This window comes from Mandrillus leucophaeus, unplaced genomic scaffold (assembly GCF_000951045.1).
Source record: "Mandrillus leucophaeus isolate KB7577 unplaced genomic scaffold, Mleu.le_1.0 Scaffold38, whole genome shotgun sequence".
NCBI classification, from domain to species: Eukaryota; Metazoa; Chordata; class Mammalia; order Primates; family Cercopithecidae; genus Mandrillus; species Mandrillus leucophaeus.
This window is the reverse complement of record NW_012104031.1, coordinates 5,071,995-5,086,148: the sequence shown is the minus strand read 5'-3', so window position 1 is coordinate 5,086,148 and position 14,154 is coordinate 5,071,995. Positions and strand designations below refer to the sequence as shown.

The following is a 14,154-nucleotide window of genomic DNA, read 5'->3' as shown; positions in this document are numbered from 1 at the left end:
TACTTGGGAGGCTGAGGCAGGAGAATGGCGTGAGCCCGGGAGGCGGAGCTTGCAGTGAGCCGAGATTGCGCCACTGCACTCCAGCCTGGGCCACGAACAAGACTCTGTCTCAAAAAAAACAAAAAACAAAAAACAAACAAAAAAAAAACAGTAGCTCATTAATGCAAGACGTTAATAATAGAAGAAACTATGGAGGAAGGGTAGGTATACAGGAACTCTGTTCTATGTGCTCAAATTTACTATACATCCAAACCTGTTACAAAAATTAAGTATTTTAATTAAATACCAAAAATAAATGGTTTGCCTGTAATCTCAGCACCTTAGGAGGTTAGGGCATGAGGATCGCTTGAGCCCAGGAGTATGAGACCAGCCTAGGCAACATAGTAAGATCTTGTTTCTCCAAAAATTTTTTTAAAAAATAGCCATAGTGGGGCACATGCCTGTAGTCCCAGCTACTCAGGTGTCTGAGGTGGGAGGATGGCTTGAGCCCAGGAGTTTGACACTACAGTGAGCTATGATCACACCAGTGCACTCCAGCCTGGGCAACAGAGCAAGACCCTGTTTAGAAAAGCAAATAACAATTTAAAATAAATTGTTAACAGTCTCTCTGGGTAAGAATGAGGAAGAAAGAGACTTTTATTTTTTCGTTGTTTGCCAATCTGTATTGCTTGGCTTTTTAAAATCCTGTGACTGCTTTGCTTCTCTAAAAATCTAGGTAACTGCACAGTACAGAAACATTCATGCGGTGCAGCAGTTAAAAATAAACAGATCCACAGGGCTTGGTAGGGTGAGATGGTTGTTTCATGGGGAAACATTACAGTACAGTAAGTTAATAAGGTATATAGCATGGCCACACATGAACAGAAGTCCATCTTTGTTGTACAGGTTATGTCTAACAGGATTCACAGTGATAAGTTACTTATGGAATGTCCAGGATGGGGATGGGCAGTGTGAGAATGCCTGTCATTTTATGAGCATGCTTCAATATGGTTTCGATGTCATACTCATGTATTAGGCATATTTTTAAAACAAAATAAACACATAGGTATTACATATGTTCTTGAAATAGAATTTCAAACACAAGGGCTGGCTTCAGAGTGGGGGTTGATTTAGAGGCTTGAATGGCAGTTGTTGGCCTCCAGGCATTCCCAGGATTCCCCAAGGTGGGCACATAGAGTCTCCTGATGTGGGGTGTGTACACCAGAACTGAGCAAACCCAGAGCTGAGCATGCAACTCCTCCTGTCTCTGTAGTTCTGTCCTCCACTCCCCAACCTTGGGGAACATAAAAAGGGGGTTGGTTCCCCCACAGGACCCTGGGCTCCTATTCCATTATCCCCTGGCAACCGGAGTTGGAAGGCTCATCTAGGCTGCCTCCATTTGACTCCCAGTCCAGAAAGAGGTGTGTGGTATAGACCAGCACGTCTCAGACTGTAGTGTGCAAACACATCACCTGGGGATCTTGCAAACGCAGATTCTGGTGGAATAGGTCTAGAGTAGGACCTGAGATTCTGCACTTCTAGAAGCTTCCAAGTAACACTGATGCTGATAGTCAACAGAACATACTTTAGATAGCAAGGGTCTAGAGCAGTGTTTCTCAAAATGTAGTCTCAGGCTAGCAGCGTCAGCATCAGCTGGGAACTTGTTAGAAATACAAATTCTAGGCTCCACCCCAGACCTGGGTTTGGAGCCCAGCAATCCATGTTTTAACAAGACCTCCAGGTGATTCTGATGCACACGTGTGAGAACCACTGGTGTAGGGGAAGGAGCACTCAGCTAGGAGACAGGGCACCCGTGTCCTAGCCCAAGCTTGGTGACACCTTACACAGTCACTTCCCCTTTCTGATCTCAGTTTCCTCTTCTGTAAAATGAAAGCTGTCAAGTTCTATCTTGCAGATTTAGTGCATATTTGAAAAAAAAAAAAAAAAAAAAAAGCCTGGCTAGTTTATGGGAGCTATGGAACCCCTGTACAGGCAAGAAAAGAAAACATCACTACTCCTTCCTCAACCTGTTCCCTGGATTCCTCAGGCCGGGTAGTGCCTCCTCACCTAGATGGGGCATGAAAATGGGTCTGTTTGCAGCCCTGCTCCTCCCCACTCTGCTTCTCCCTTCAGGCTTCTGCACCCACCCTCCAATCCACAAGTCCCTCACTGCTCTCCTCTCCCTGGGAGCTGGGGGCTGGAAGACTCAGTCGGACTGACCTCTCCCTCAGACTTCTCCTGACCTGTTCACACCCCTTTGATGTACAGCCCTTTGTTCCAGGGCTTTGGGGTTTCCTCGGATCTCTGTTTTTCTAAAGGGAAACAGAAGGAAAAACCCAACCGAGGTTTAAAGTCTCTGATGACTTGGGTTTTATGGGCACCATTGCGACAGACTTCAAGTGGGCAGCAACTCTGCAGCCGACCCGCCCAGGCTTGCTCCTGGGCCTGGCTCTCTCAGTGGAAATCCCCTCCCACGCTCAGCCCTTTAATCACTTTCCAGCCCAATAACTTTCCTGATTCACCAGGAATCCCTTTCGTCTTGAGAGCACCTACTGCCCCTCTCTGATGGGGCTGAGTCTGGGCTTGAAGGCATTTGATCCCAGCGTGGGTCTTACAGAGATTGGACTTGTGGGCTCATGGTTCAGGTTGAGGCCTGCAGAATTTTCCCTTTTCCCATGCCATCTTGGCATCTGGGTGCCCATGTTGTAGGAAAAAATGGGCTGCCTTGGAATGAATCTCTTCCTTGAGGACACTTGACCAAGGGGCAAGGACACTAGGAGGGGACTGACTGATACCCAGGAAACTAGTGGCCTCAACCAACGTGCCAATAATAGCCATGAAACCCTTGACATAAAAGTGACTTTCTCTTTTCTTCTAGTAATAATCATCTGCTTTAAATTCAATAATACTTGAATACATTTTTGTTGCAAAAGATTCAAAACATGACAGTATCTTTTCACCACCCTGCTAGTCCCCCAACCCCAGAGACAACAATCACTTAGCTTGGTTTGGGTCTTGCCAGACATTTGTTTTTACTTTTCACACATCTGCACCCAGACTAGTATAAAGTAGCATTCTCAATGGTAATGTAAGGGAGTTGGTTGAAGGATTCATAAGTCCCCTTCCAGCTCTGCCATTTTCTGCATTTGTGGGTGGCTTTTCCCTCTCCTCCTAAAGTGGAGACATTCATAGGCTCTCCCTAAAATTATGGGGTAGGGGGAATGCATAGAGGAAAATAGGAAAGAAAAGGTCACAGTGTCAACAGCAGTTTCTTCGAGGTGAGATCATGGATGAGTTTTTTACCACTTGCCTCTGATTTTCAAACGTTTCATCATGAGAGTTATAAAGATTATTATTCCTGAGTATGACTTTGATAACAGGGAAGCTCCTATACAGTGTCATTGTCAAGATCAGGCAGGGGAAGGAAGCTGTGAGTTGTCCAGCCTGAGGCTTAGGTCAAGGAGAAATCAACAGATTGCTCAAGGCAGAGGGGTGTGTGGAGGGACTTAGAGAGGAGAGGAAGGCTCATGGCATATTCTTGAATGTGATCTACGGGAAGATTCATAGAAAGGAACTTCAGAGTAAATCCTGTTGTGTGTGAATTAAGAATTAAGTATTCTGTGAGCCAGGCCCTGGGCTAGACTTTAGGGACACAAGGGCAAATGGGTGAATCAGAGTTCTCTACTTAACAGGGACTAGCAAAACAATGGGAGGAAGAGTTCACATCTTTAGGAATCCAGCCCTACTTTTGCAAGAAGATACTCCCTCCTACTGAAGAAGATCCCAGAGTTAAGCATTAGCTCTTCGACAGGCCACGATCCTGACTTTGTAGAAACATGGTCTCCATACTTGACTCGGCCTATCTAAGGTGATATTGGTATGTGTACTAGTCAGGATGGGCTAGGTTATTCTGCGCTAACAAACCCCTTCCAAACCCAATAGCTTAACACAGCAAAGGTCATCCCACTCATACCGTATGTCCTACTTGAGCTGGCAGGGGAGGTTCTGCTCATTGAGATATACACATATCCAGGTTGCTGGAGGTTCCATCACGACACCCACTTCCACACTCTCCACAACAGAGAAAAGGGACATGAAAACTTACACCGTGTCTATTAAAGAAGTCTGCTCAGATGACCAGGCATGGTGGCTCACACCTGTAATCCCAGCACTTTGGGAGGCCGAGGCAAGTGGATCACCTGAGGTCAGGAGTTCAAGACCAGCCTGGCCAACATGATGAAACTCGTCTCAAATAAAAATACAAAAAAATAGCTGGGTGTGGTGGCAGGCACCTGTAATCCCAGCTACTTCGGGAGGCTGAGCCAGGAGAATCGATTAAACCCGGGAGGCAGAGGTTGCAGTGAGCCGAGATTGCGCCACTGCACTCTAGCCTGGGCAACAAGAGGGAAACTCCATCTCAAAAAAAAAAAGAAAAATCTGCTCAGAAGTGACACTTCTGGTCTCAATTAAAGGCCACAGCAAGCCACATCACCACATCAAAATTCAAGGGATGGGGCCAAATGTAACCTCTAAATGTAAACGTAGATATTACTGTGTACCCAGGAATATCTGTGAACATCCCTTAAAGGACTAGACAATGTGGTTGCCATGGGACTGCTGGGTACCACCAGAAGGCAGAGTCACAGAGATACCTCTTCACTCCTCCAGTAGGTAGCAACAGTCCCCCTTGGCCTGGGACCAAGCCCTTGAACTCTCTGGAAGAGTCAGGTTGAGGTCAACAGGGTGGAAATGTAGAAGGCTCAGGAGCAGGTGCTTTTGAAAAGGCACCAAGGGCTTGTTCAGGCATGGAAAATGCCCACTAAGGGCTTTATTCGTGATAATCTGCTTCCTGAATTTTCATGGCCTTTAGGGTGAGTCTTCCTAGGCCCATAAACTTGGGACATCAGAGTTGGGTGGATTCCCTGAAGCTTGGCTGTTCAAGTGTGGTCCCAGGATCAGCAACATCAGCACCACCTCCCCCGGGAGCTTGTGAGAGATGTCCAATCTCAGGCCCCACCCAAAACTACTGAACTAGAATCTGCATTTTAACAAGATCCCCAGGAGATTCATATGCACATTAAAGCTTGAGAAGCATTTCCCCAGAACTAATTTAGGCCAACGTCTTCACTTCACAAATGAGGAGCCGACACCCAGAGGGGAGGAGGCAGGCCCAGAGTCACACAGCTGGTTCCAATCCTGGCTCCACCACTTGCCAGGGACTTAAGTAAGTCTCTTTAAAATTCACTGAATCTCAGTTTCCTCTTATATAATAAAGGGATAATATAATTACCTCCTAGTGCTTATATGAGGATCAAATAAGAAAACATCTAGACCAGTGCCAGGCACATAGTATGTGCTCAATAACTGTTAGCTATTGCTATGGTCCTAACTCACCATTTCAGCACCAGGCCTCATACCCCTAGTACATAACTGTTTCTTCTTAAGGCAGGGATGTTAGGTATGGCCCTGCAGGAATGGGACCTGAACCCAGCTGCCTGCATTTATATCCTGCTCAATTTGACCTTGAGACGGTTGTTGAATTGTTCTTTGGTTCTTGGCTTCAGTTTGATCATTTATAAGTGGGTAAAATGACAGCACCTACTTCATGGGGACATTGTGAGAATTAAATGAGGTAATACATTTAAGGTCTTCAAATAGTTGATAGCATATATTAAGCACACAAGATGGATGAGTAATGTGAGAATTAAGTGAGTTAATACATTAAAGATCTTCAAACAGTCTATAGCATATAGTAAGCACACAAGTTGGATGAATAATGTTTCCAAAATGTCCAAAAGAAGACTGGGTTGGAGGAAGTTGTACCCTAGAAAGGCAGGAGACAGGCATTTCCCAGGGGGAGCTGCCTCTGTTCTATCCCTTTGACCTATTGCAAGTCCCCAGTTTGTTTCTCTGGCCACTGGACGGCACCCAACCCCTGGCTGTGTTTTTCCTCCTTCACTGGACTCGCTGGACTGCCTGGTGCCTCCATCAGGAAGCGCTGAAAGGCCAGGGGATCTCTAGTGGGGAGGAGCAGACTCAGGCAGCCGACAGCTGTCTTCAAATCTCTGAAGCGCTCTCATGCAGGAGAGGGATTAGACCTGTTCTGGATGACTCTAGGGGACAGAAATAGGAAGTTCCAGGAAGTCCTCTCTAATCATTAGAACTGTTCAGAGGCAACCCCAGCTGCGCGGCGGGGCGGGGCGCGGAGCTGTTGGCAACTAAGTGGTTGAGGTTGAGCTGCCGGGTGGAGGTCGGCACCTGCTGGGATGCTGGGCTGGTCCGCAGTTTCTCAAGCCCTGCTGAGCCCGGGCGAGTGTCAGAGAATCACCTGAGGAGCTTGTCGAATACAGATTCCCAGGCCCCACCCAGGCCAACCGAATCAGAATCTCTAGGGGTGGGGCTGGGAACTATTTTTAAAGGCTTCCCCAATGAGTCTCAGAATAAAGGCTGGGCTTGGAGGCGGGGCCAGGGCTGGGCGTGGCACGGGGGCTAGGCGGGGGAAGGGTCGGACCGTCCAGTAGTTAATCCCTGCGTTCCTCACTCCGCCACACTCACCTCCACTGATCTAAGTCGGTGGATCGTGCCTCGCTGGGTGGCCCCCTCACTTGATCTTAGCCAAAGGCCGAGAAGCGATTGAGTGCCCCACCTCGAATAATTTCTGTGGCCCTTGATTCTGGGATCACTCCCACACTTAATAGCAGCTCTAACACCCCCCAACCTCCTCTCCCCAAGATCTCTATCCTCATCTCTCCAGTCGGCCTCCGGGTCTTCCTGTCCCTCCCCAGCCTCTCAGGTGACCCAGACAATTTGCTAAGGCTCTTGGAGAAGGGCAGTCCGAGGAGGCTGGGCCTGCCGCCCATCGGGAGGGGCAGCTGTTTCCTATCATATCCTAAAAAGCCCAGGGCTCGACCGCTCCTGCGGCTGGGCATAGCTCCCACCAAATACATTCTCCAGAGGTCGCCCTAGACACGTTGCTCCGAGATGACAGAAGCGAGAAAAGAAATACCCAAGTGGACATAAAGACCTTGCTCAACCCGGCCGGGCGCGGTGGCTCATGCCTGTAATCCCACCACTTTGAGAGGCCGAGGTGGGCGGATCACCTGAGGTCGTGAGTTCGAGACCAACCAGCCATGACCAACATGGAGAAACCCCGTCTCTACCAAAAAAAGTACAAAAATTAGCCGGGCGGGGTGGTTTATGCCTGTAATCCCAGCTACTCAGAGGCTGAGGCAGGAGAATCGCTTGAACCCGGGAGGCAGAGGTTGCGGTGAGCCGAGATCGCACCATTGCACTAAAGAGCAAACTTCTGTCTTTAAAAAAAAAAAAAAAAAAGTCCTTGCTCACTCTTTGGTGACCCTTTGGGTCAATTCCACAGGGTTTGGTATTCCACAGGGCCCCGAAGCGCGCCAACCCTCAAAGGAGAAGTGAGCGTCGGGAATTACACGCGTGCGCTGTCTTGCGCAGGAGCTGAGTCCTCAGAGTCCACGGGGAGAGGAGGAGGGAGTGGGGTGCGCGGAAAGGCAGCGCCTGCCTTTTGCCCTGACCCCATAGCACCACCTGGTGTCTCCTGGGACGGCGCAAGCGCCGTGCTTGCGGATGCTGGGCCCTCTCCCCGTCAGCCGACCCTCCTTCCAGCCGGGCCTCCCCTGCCTGTTGTTCCTCCTTCCTTGCTGCGCCACCCTGCCTGGCCCTTCACCGTCCAGTGAGTGCTTCCTGGCCTGGCCGCAGCTGGCTTACAGCCCCCTGCCTTTACCCAGGTCTTACTCCCAGGAGGTGCGTCCGGGCCCTGCCCACAGTGGGGCTGCACTGAAAGACAGTGGCCCCGGAGCAGGACAGCTAGTGGTGCAAGGGACAGGAGGATGAGTCGCCGACAGGCGCTCCCGGGCAGCCAGCAGAGGGCAGACTCTCTCCAGCTTTGGGCCCCAAAGGCTCCCATCCGGGCCACTCCTGAGGCCCCTCCCAGAACAGGAGGGTTCCGTTGCGTGAGTGGAACCAGCAGTCCTCCTGGCTGCAGAAACGTGTCTGGAGCACCTTTCGTGGGCCACCCCCTGTGCTGGAGCCAGAGGGGTTACCAAGATGGAGCCCTTGACCCCGATTGCAGAACTCCCAGCCAGTGCCCACCCTGGGCTGGCATTCTCTGAACTCCTCCAGCTCTTCTCCCTGTCACCTTGCACTTTTCTATTGCTCTGCACCATTGATGGGTGTTATGCATGCATAGGTCCCTTTCTCAGAGTCAAGGAGGGGGCTCTGTCAAGGCCACTGTTGGAGCTGGTCATCTGGGAAATAGGTATACGAGGCCTCGTTGTTGTTAAAGCATCTGCTTTTGTTTTGAAAATTTAGTGTGGGCACATTTTCGAGAAGGGCTGAAAGCAGAGCAGCTCAGCCCCAACGCATCAGGCAGGTGTGCCTAAGATGAAGGATGCTGCAACCCCTCACATGAGCCTATTACCAAAAAATGCGGCCTTCCACGGACTTGCTGTGGGGGCCCTAACAGCACAGCAGGCTGGCCCAGGCCCCTCCACCACACCCCTCCTAGGCAGAAGTGAGCTTTCTAGATTTGACGTGAAAGTTCCTCTGGTTGAGTTTCCCTCTTAGGCTGGGGCTTTCCAAGCTGGGAGAAGTTCTGAGCAGTTTTGGGGCCTAGCTGAGCCCTCCAAGACCAAAGTCCATGCAATTCCCAGGCCCAGATTTGGGGGTGGAGACCAGACAGGACAAGCCAGTGGTATTTGGCTGGTCAGGTCACTTCAGACAGTGTGGTTCAGTTGGAATTGATACTGAGAAGCAATTGGTCCTTAGAAAAAGCAGGAACGAATCCACTTTGATTCATTTCCACCAGGCTGCCTGCTAATTTTTTTTTTTTTTTGAAACAGAGTTTTGCATTTGTTGCCTAGGCTGGAGTGCAATGGCGTGATCTCAGTTCACTGCAACCTCTGCCTCCCGGGTTCAAGTGATTCTCCTGCCTCAGCCTCCCGAGTATCTGGGATTACAGGCACCCACACCCCGCCTGGCTAATTTTTTTGTCTTTTTGGTTGAGATGGAGTTTCACCATGTTAGCCAGGCTGGTCTCAAACTCCTGACCTCAGGTGATCCACCTGCCTCGGCCTCCCAAAGCCCCAGCTAATTTGATTGCTCTCATCGAGTTCCCTCCCAGCTCCACAGACACAGGATTGGGACACCAGAGTTCCGGTCTAAACAGCTTTATTGACCAGATGAGAAATCAGCTTGGGTACAGCCCATGCCTGCAGCCCTTTCAGTGGGTGGCTCCAGATAGTGTCGTCCTTTCAGTCGCTGGGAGCAGTGAGGCCCAGCCCTTTCCCTTCCTCCCACCACCACTCCTAACTTGGGGCCTGGAAGGGCTGGAATGATGTGATCTAAGAGTCTCTGGAGAAGGGTGGAGTGGAAGAGGCAGGGTCTTGGGTTAAAGGGAAGATTCTGAGGTCGCAGGGCAAAGGAAAGGGGTGTTTGGATGAAGACTGAGGCTATGCCTACCTTCCTCCACATGTGAGGATCAAGCAGGTGTGGCAAGAACAGAACCCTGGCCTGGGCTCTGCTGGCCACAGCCTTAGGACCCAGGGTTAAGCCAGAGATAAATGAAGATTTGGGCCATTGATAAATGCCAATGTATGTTTCAGGTATTTCATTAGGATCCCTCCATCAAGCAGGGAACTAGATGTCTGAGAAGATCAAATAACATCCTGACTTTGGGGTCCTTAGACCTGGGTTATTCTCCTCCCACTCCTAGTGGGAGGCTATCCGTTCCACAAAGCCTCTAAAGCAAGAGGCCTGGAGAAGCAGGGGCTCCTAGGACCCCGCTGCCTGCCTCTCTGCCTGCGGTAGTGACTCCCTAAGCTGGGACTCCTCAGGCTTACTCTGAGGGACACCAGGAAACCCACCTTCTTTCCCACAGAGGAGGATCTCTGGGATCCAAGAAACCCAGCCTTCCCCTCTCCTCATCTTTGTCTTGCTTCCCTCTCCCTCCAGCCTGTTGCTGCTGCTCCTCTGGGCGCCAAGATGTGTCCCCAGGTGTCTTGGCCAGCTGATGGTGGACGTGCAGCGCAAGAGGCTAAGAACAGAGCTCTGTGGGGCAAAGTGTGGGGAGAGGGGCCTGCTGTCACCTAGACTCAAAACACTGAGGTCTCCTACTGGTGATGGTGTCAGATCCCAGGCCTGGGGAGTCCTTTAGTGGGGTGGGACCTCAGGCAGACCCCCAAACCAAAGGGAGCCAGATGCCCAAGTTCAAGTCATTAGTGATATGTGGCAGGCATGAGAGAAATGAACCTGGAGGTCTCCAAAGCTGCTGGGAAGGGAATGGCGATGACAAGCGCAGGAGTGGGCAGGGCATGGTGGGTGATGGTGGCCTCACTCAGAGTGGACCAAGGCCCCAGCTCCTTGCCCAAAACCAAAGCCCTTGGGCCCGAAGTTTTTAGCATAGCATCCTGCAGAGAGAGGAGAGAGAAGTGCAATAAGGGCATGTTCCTCCTCCACCCCCAGCCGCACCACCCACCCTCCTGCTGAAGATCCCCCACTCCTAGTGCCCAGCCAGGCCGCTAGGGAAGAAAGGTCCACTAGGACCCCCTCACCTCCACAGCACCCCAGTCTCAATAGTAAAATGGTGAAGAGGCTCTTGGTTCCACCCTGTACCCATTGCCCCAGCCACTGAAATTACAGAAGCATCATCTGCTGTAAGAGCATTGGACTGGGAGTTAGGAAGTCTAGCTCTATGCCTGCCTCGATTTGCCAGATGATGCTGGCCAAGTTGCTTTCCCCCTCTGGTCTTGTTTCCTCATCTGTACAATGAAGGAATCATACTAGATGTTCAGGATCTTGGATCCCAAGGCCAGGAATTAGTTTACATTCAGCAAAGGCAAGACTACTTAGCCCCTGCACCCCCTTGGGCCTCCTGACCCTCAATTAGAAGTGAAAACACCCACCTTTGCAGTAAATCTCGCCATCCTTGTCTGCCAGGGTGGTTGACTCAAGGCCTTTGCCACACTTGGCACATCGAAAGCAGGACTTATGCCAGGACTAGGCAGGGAAGGAAATAGTTAATGGCTGCCACCAGTGATGAGGGTACCCTCCACCCCAGGCCCACTCCCTTTGACATAACCATGGTATAAGGGCTCAAGCCACTTCTGAAGTCTGTTCAACTGGTGCTGCTGAGAGGACATGGCCCATGGTGCAAGGCAGTAGAGGGAGAAGGCCAGGGACCACATGCCACCTCGCACCATCTTCCATGCTATGTTGCAATGGCCTGATGATTAGGGTCACCAGCTATACCACAAAAGGCAGGTGAGGGGGTGGGTTTAACACCAAGGTAGCTGTTCCCCCCACTGGCTGGGCCAGATGAGCCTTCTCCAGACCCATCTTGCCAGTAGATCAGTGGTGTGAGCCAGGGCTTTGCACTCCTCCTGGTACTGTCACTTAGTACTTGAACAGCCCTCACCAGGAAGACCTCTCTGCCCCGTGTTGCCTTGGGGCATCTCATAGAGACACAAAGGGTCTTCTGTGGCCCCTGGAGAAACTACACTCCTTAGGACTTCTCCTGCTGAGTTTAATGCAATTTCATAGACTTATTCTCCTTCCAAAGTGATACTAGACAACATTGACTCTGGCTTCCTCTGTGCCAGGCCCTGTGCCAGGCACTTTACACTGGTGAAGTCAGTTAATGTTCACAGCTACCCAGTGGGGGACATACTGCCACCCTACCCTCCAATAGCTGATAGCCTTTGGGCAAAGGAGGCACCTAATTCTAGAACTTCAGAGGCTGGGCTGGTCCAGGAGAATCCCAATTACAAATACCTTCTTTGTGACCAGACATCATATGTTTAATCTAGTCCTCACATCCATTCTGTAACACAGGGCAAACAGCTCTCCCAGAAAAAAAAAAAGTGAGGCCCAAGTTTGTACACAGTGATGGTACGTTGCACAGACAGACTTCTTAGAAGCCAGCTCCCATCAACAGCTGGGCAGGCTAAGAGGCTAATGTGTAGACAGCTCTGCTTAACCCAGGAAAAGCAAGAGGCAGGCAGCAGTCAGATAAGACAAAACAAGGCCTTTTAAGGGCAAAGACACTCCTAGTGCCCAGGCTGGCGGATGAGAAGGGAAATTCATCCCCTCAGATTTCCTGGTTGCCTAACCTTGCCCATTGGCTTCTTCTCCAAAGAGCTGAAATTGGGGGACCTGGGTCTAGGTCGGTGCCAGTGCAACCTCAGTAGTCACCCAGCCTTTGCTGCCTCCTCTATAAAGCAAGGGGCTGCTACCCCAAGCTCTCCAGGCTAGAGAAAAACTGAATCACACCTAGACCAACACCTCTCATATTTCCTAGCCACTCCCCTGCCAAAATAAGCTGAATCCCTTTGCTATTCATAAGCACCCAAACGTATTCCCAGCTCCTCAACATTTCTTGAGCGAGGCAATAGAAAGGTGGGGGCTTCTCCCTACCTTTTCCACTTGAATGCAAAATTATCTTATCCTACTCCTTAGTACAGCCCTAACTTTACCTTTTAGCCTGCCTAAGTAATGGAAATAGTGATTCTTAGCTATTCTTAATAATTTTCTATTCTCATAATGAGATAGAACAAAAAACCCAACTTAACAATAGTATTAATGTCTCCTGTTTTCATATCCTTTAGTCAATGGCAAGGATCTTCATTGTGACCTCATAACAATCCCTGAAAATAAACAATAATAATAACAATAGCAAAACTGTACTGAGGACATACCAGGTACTACATTGCATGTTAAACATGTATTATCTCATTTAATCATTAAAACTGCCTGGTAGTCAGGCGTGGTGGCTCACACCTCACAATCCCAGACCTTTGGGAGGCCGAGGTAGGTGGATTATGAGGTCCAGGCTGGTTCAAGACCAGCCTGGCCAACATGGTGAAACCCCATCTCTACTAAAACTACAAAAATTAGCTGGGTGTGGTGGCACATGCCTGTAGTCCCACCTACTCGGGAGGCTGAGGCAGCAGAATCGCTTGAATCTGGGAGGCGGAGGTTGTAGTGAGCTAAGATCGTGCCACTGCGCTCCAGCCTAGACAACAAGAGTGAAATTCTGCCAAAAAAACAAAAAACAAAAAACAAACCAAAAACAAACAAACAAAAAAACTGCCTTATTTGTCAGGGACCATTACCTGGTCCACTTTGCATTTCCTCCACTATTCAGGTCCACTTTAGAGCTGCAAAACTGAAACTTAGGAAGGATAAATTTTCCCAAGGCCACTCAGCCAATAAATGGCAAAACTAGGATTCAAAGCAGGCTGTCTAGAGTCTAAGGTCTTAATTACCATGCTAGGATTAACAATCCCTTCCCATTTTGCAGCCTTGGAAATGGGTTCAAAGAGGCTAAATGGCCCAAAGTAGCATTAACAGTAGTAACAGTAGTAAGAGCAAGGGCTTCAGAGTCAGACAAACCTGGGCTTGAGCCTGGCTTAGCCCCTTCCTAGCAGATCAGGGCAAGTTATGTAATCCTTCTGACTCCCAGTTCCTTCATCTGTACAACAGGGATACTAATCCCCATCTCCGTCCAACCATGACTGTGAGAGTAGAGAGTCTAACCTTGGCCTAAGTGTTAGTTGCTCAACATTTATTGATCCATTCCCTTATCCCATTTCTCAAGGTCAAAAAGCCTTCAAAGCCAAAACCCAAATCCAGAAGAGCTGAAGATGGGCTCTAGGCCCAGGAGTTCCATAACCTTGTTGTGTGATCTTGGCCAAGTCACTTTTCTATCTCAGGCCTCACATGATGCTCCAGAAATCCTCTCTGGCCTCATAGCTGAAAGACATCTCCTCTGTGATTTTCTGACTGCTAATCTGACACTGCAAACCCCGGGGGCAAGAGTTCTACCTCTTCTCTACTGCGGCCCTATCTGAAGGAAGTGATCAGCTCAATTGGGAACTGTCGGTTTCCTACAGTGATTCTCACTGTGCATTGGTGATTGGGGGCTACTGTCAGAATATCATGGGGGAAGAGCATGTGTGGCAATTCTAAACAGTGTGGAAAAAAGCCTCCTAGGAGGCTCTGAAAGGCCTGAATCTTGAAAATCTCTGCCCTGGGGGTATTTGGATGGGTTTCTGGGAGTCCACATTCCATGAAACAGAATGTATATTTTTGGGATCACAAATCCTTTGAAAATCTGATAAAAGCTATGGATCTAAGACGCAGACATGT

The 14,154-nt window shown here is 49.7% G+C and overlaps 1 protein-coding gene across 6 annotated transcripts in view; it reads right to left on the bottom strand.

Moving 5' to 3' along the window:
• Positions 1–9,164: 9,164 nt before the first annotated feature.
• Positions 9,165–14,154, bottom strand: part of CSRP1 (cysteine and glycine-rich protein 1) — a 29,736-nt gene continuing 24,746 nt past the window's right edge. For 5 of the 6 annotated variants that reach the window (XM_011990551.1, XM_011990553.1, XM_011990552.1 and 2 more), the window contains 2 exons: positions 10,911–11,004; positions 9,165–10,415 (listed from right to left, as the gene is read on the bottom strand). In XM_011990551.1, the coding sequence (XP_011845941.1) occupies positions 10,339–10,415; positions 10,911–11,004 (171 nt within the window). In that variant the 3' untranslated portion in view covers positions 9,165–10,338. Of the gene's footprint in view, positions 12,651–14,154 lie in introns of all 6 variants that reach the window. The other variant, XM_011990555.1, reaches the window with a different exon arrangement.